At 42.6% G+C, this 4,086-nt stretch overlaps 1 protein-coding gene across 1 annotated transcript in view; it reads right to left on the bottom strand.

Annotated features, from left to right (window-relative positions):
• Positions 1–2,112, bottom strand: part of sox21b (SRY-box transcription factor 21b) — a 2,218-nt gene extending 106 nt beyond the window's left edge. Inside the window, exons 1-2 of the mRNA XM_033614101.2 lie at positions 1,856–2,112; positions 1–1,714 (exon numbers count right to left, since the gene is read on the bottom strand). The exon at positions 1–1,714 is cut by the window's left edge and continues 106 nt beyond it. Coding sequence (XP_033469992.1) covers positions 955–1,701 — 747 coding nt within the window. The 5' untranslated portion in view covers positions 1,702–1,714; positions 1,856–2,112 and the 3' untranslated portion in view covers positions 1–954. The remainder of the gene's footprint in view (positions 1,715–1,855) is intronic.
• Between the last annotated feature and the right edge of the window lie 1,974 nt (positions 2,113–4,086).

Genomic DNA, 4,086 nt, shown 5'->3' with positions numbered 1-4,086 from the left:
ATACAAATTCCATAAGAGTTAGTTAAAAAGGTTTTTTTTCTGCTGCACATGATACGAGGAGTGGGAGGGTGAGGGATCAGGGGACTCCTTGAATAAACTTCCACTTGCGTTTAATTTTTTTTTTTTTTTTTTTTACTGTTTGGAGAGGAGGAAAAAACAGGTTTGATGAATCAAACCACCTTGAAAATAAATTACATCCTCTACGTTTCATGTGCAAATATCACAGAACTAGTCGTGTCCTTTTTAAAATTGTCTGGGGGTCACCATAGATTCCACTAAACAATAAATATTACAGACATCTATAAAACGGTTTAAAAACTCAAAATATACACCGCATCTCTTAGTGAAAATGCGTCCTGTAGGATCCTGGCCCTATCTCAAACACTAAGCCTATAACGGCAAATAAACTAGAGTCATTTGTATCTGTACACATTTACAGTCATTCAAGAGAGAGAGAGAGAGGGGGGGGGGGAATGTTGTGAGAGATCCTCCTTGATCCGTGAATTACAACCCATTTAGCCTACAACAAGTGATCAGAGAGGAGATCCTGTGATTAATGTGCTGCCCTTGATTCCAACAGGTTATAGTCAAAGCAGGTGCAACTTGCAAAAGATAGAAATACCTTTTCAAAATGGTTTTTTTTCTTCACAAATTGATACCCTTTTCCTCTCATGTGTGCATCTCTGCCATCCTGTAGTCCTTCTGCCTCTGGGCTGTGAGAGGTGATGGCTGGGTAATAATAGATTAGAGAGTTCTCTAAATAAGCATTACCTTAGATAAAGGCATTTATCAATATACATACACATGTGATATCTGAGACGACGAGCACTTCATCACATGTACAAGTTTGTGCATGCATAATAAAACTCTTGCATGAATAGGTTTTTTTTTCTTGTTTGTTTGTTTTTTGTTTTCACAGTTTGTGTGTTGCTCAGGAGTCCAAAGCGGGCCTTATCATAACGCTGCAGCGTATGCAGGGTACGGTTCAAGTTGAGGTTTTCCCATCCCGGGGAGGAGGATGTATGCTAAGGGCGGCTGGAGTCCTGCTGAGGGCCAGCCCGTACAGTTACAAGGGATCATGTAGCCTGGGTTTCCCGGGGACGGATGTGAGTGAGTGTGGGTGTGCGTCCCGCCAGTGACACTGCCAGTCCCGGTAAACGCCGTGGCGCCTCCCGGCGGGTAGCCCAACGGAGACGCGTACGGAAACGAAGGTGGGGAAAGCTCAGTCATCTTGGATCCCAGGTCGAAAAAAGAATAGGGGTTCGCAGACATGGACGGGTTGAAGAATACCCTCGCCGCTGCGGCCGCCGCAGCCGCTGCAGCCTTATCAGGGTTCCCAATGATGGACTCGGAAAGTGCTCCAGCGGAAAGCCCGTTAACCTTGAGCGCGTCGTGCTCCCCGAGATTGTATGGCACAGGGAAAGAAAACTTATCTTTCTTCATCAGAGTCTTGGGCTTCCGCCTCGGTCTGTATTTATAGTCTGGGTGTTCCTTCATGTGCATCGCTCGCAGTCGTTTGGCTTCGTCGATGAATGGCCTCTTCTCAGACTCGGTGAGAAGTTTCCACTCCGCTCCTAATCTCTTGCTGATCTCGGAGTTGTGCATTTTCGGGTTCTCCTGAGCCATTTTTCTGCGCTGGGCTCTGGACCAAACCATGAAAGCATTCATCGGGCGTTTGACGTGATCCATTGGTTTAGACATGTTGGCACAAACTCTGCAAAAAACACACAATAAAAAAATAAGCTTAAATAGAAATAACCTGCAAAATCACACACACGACTCCCTTTAAAAAGTTTAAAAATCCACTTTTACGCATTTAAGCTTCACAGATGCAGCTCACGCATTGGATACTCACCTATAAGACTTTAATTCTTCATCCCACCGATGAATATCTTCAGCAAAGTACAAGTGGCAGCGTCCTTATGAGTGCTCAACTTATGTTTTCTGCTTCATGGTGGCATCCACCAGTGATACGCCTTTAGCAAAAAAAGAGAAGAAGAAGAAGGAGACACAAAACACCGTCTTGTTTTCCTCTTGTCGCCTGAGACTGTCAACCACCACTCTGCAGCAGCAGCGTTTACGCAAGTGGATGCGAACTCCCGCTTGCCCCATGTGAAATACAGGCTTGTGTGGCAGGTAGTGAAAGTGCCACTGGCGCATGCGCATTTGGCACGGAGCGCGCAGACGACTTGCTGAGCGATTTTTTGAAAAAATCCCACCCTGTTTGAAGAGGAAACGCATCTCTGTATTATATATCTTTATTATTATGTGAGTGCCTTTGACCTCGGTGTTGTTCCGACTCATTAGTTTCATATTTTTGAATTATATATTTATTCTAATGAGCAACTTGTCACATCGGGAATTGTTGGGTTGTGTTAAAGTAATTAACTTTACAGGATGCACCTGAAATACCTGAGGGTGGCAGCATGTGTGAGCCTCTCACTAATAATACACTGACACATTTGGTGACTGCTGCAGACAGGTGCGTGTTGTTGCATTGAATCAAACACTTTAAGAAGAAGAAGAGGAGGGAAATGAAGAAGAAGAGGATGAAAACGCGCGCTCTCCTTTATTTACATTTATCATTACACGCCTAATCGCCTCTTCCCTCTCTGTTCCATTTGTTTAATTGACAATCAAACCGGCTGGTGTCACTCCACTTCCTCACCTTTCATCCTCTCCGCCTGCCCCCTTTCCCTTCCCTTCCCCATGGGTGGCACTGCCATTGAAAAGTCGTGTGTAAGACGACAAGAGAGGTAAAGAATGTCTTCTTTAATTTTCTGATATTGTGGCATTTTGTCGTAAATACGCAAATGCCGAGGAGGTCTGAAGTGTTTCTAATCGCGCTTGGTGAAATTAATTACTTTCCTGAAATCCCCCTTTTCACTTTCACTTCAAAGGACTTTCCCAAGGGCAGCGAATCGACAACTGAAATTAGGTTGTCGAATATTCAACTAAGCAATTACAGTTATCTGCGGGACTTGTTGAGTAAATTGTAGGTTTAAGTGGTTTGTTCTCGCACCTTCTCCGTTGTACATAATTATATATGTACAAAAAAGGGGGAAATGGAGAAGGGCTGTATCGAACAATATTATAAATGAGGAATTAGGCTGTAGGTCGAGCGTTTAAATTAGGATATAAATGGATGTCAAATTCAATTCTCTGTGCTGTTGTTCTTTTTTTAACGGTTTACTCTAATCTAAGGGCAGTTTACACAATATACAGTGTGCAATTGTTATTGTTATTGTTATTTTTATTATTATTAAATAAAAATATGAGACAAATAATGACTTTAATAAGAAGATTATTAATAAGGTGAAAGTTGAGGTGACCTCTCCAAAAGTAGTGCGTAATTTACAAGGAGCGCCCTTTTTGGAAACTGTTTTAATTTTTCTCTTAAGCTTGTTTTATTGCAGCACAAGGAGGAAAAAAAAAAAGCTCACTGAGGGATCGGGCTTTTGTCTCAAGTAGGAAACCTGACAAGGTGAGGATGATCCGCGCCAAGAGAGGACCAGATGAGAGACAAACCTGCTGCCTAAACTGAGGCGCAGCATCTCTCAACACCGTGCGCCCCTTTTGTCGGCTTGTCATTCACCTCGATAACATTACAGCAATGAAGCGCTCCACTCACTCCACAGGAGCACATAGCCTCTCATGACACAAACGGGCAAAAATTGCTATGAATTATATGAATAAGTTAGGCTGGGAAGTTCTTATCAGGAGTTGACAGTTACAGAGGTGTGCAATTCAGTGTACATGCTTTTCACATGGCCCCCTGCAGATTCCATCATTTATTTCAGATTCCTCTCTGCAGTTTTGCTTAATTTTATTATTTTGTTTTGGCTTGTTTAAGAAGAGAAACACTTTTAAATCCTGGCCTCTTTTTTCTTGCCTTTTTTTTTTTTTTAATAACATGTGTTGGAGGATTTCACATGATGCCAGGGCCTAGTTGAGCCTGTATTAACGGGAGCAGGCGCAGTCATGCAGCATGTTCCCTCCTCATCAAAATGTCAAGATTCGTTGTATCTCTTCCACAAAACATCTTATTATTTTTGCAGACTGAAAAAAAAACATTAATTTATTCAA

This window comes from Epinephelus lanceolatus, chromosome 14 (genome assembly GCF_041903045.1).
Source record: "Epinephelus lanceolatus isolate andai-2023 chromosome 14, ASM4190304v1, whole genome shotgun sequence".
Taxonomy (NCBI): domain Eukaryota; kingdom Metazoa; phylum Chordata; class Actinopteri; order Perciformes; family Serranidae; genus Epinephelus; species Epinephelus lanceolatus.
This window is presented reverse-complemented; position numbering and strand designations above follow the sequence as displayed.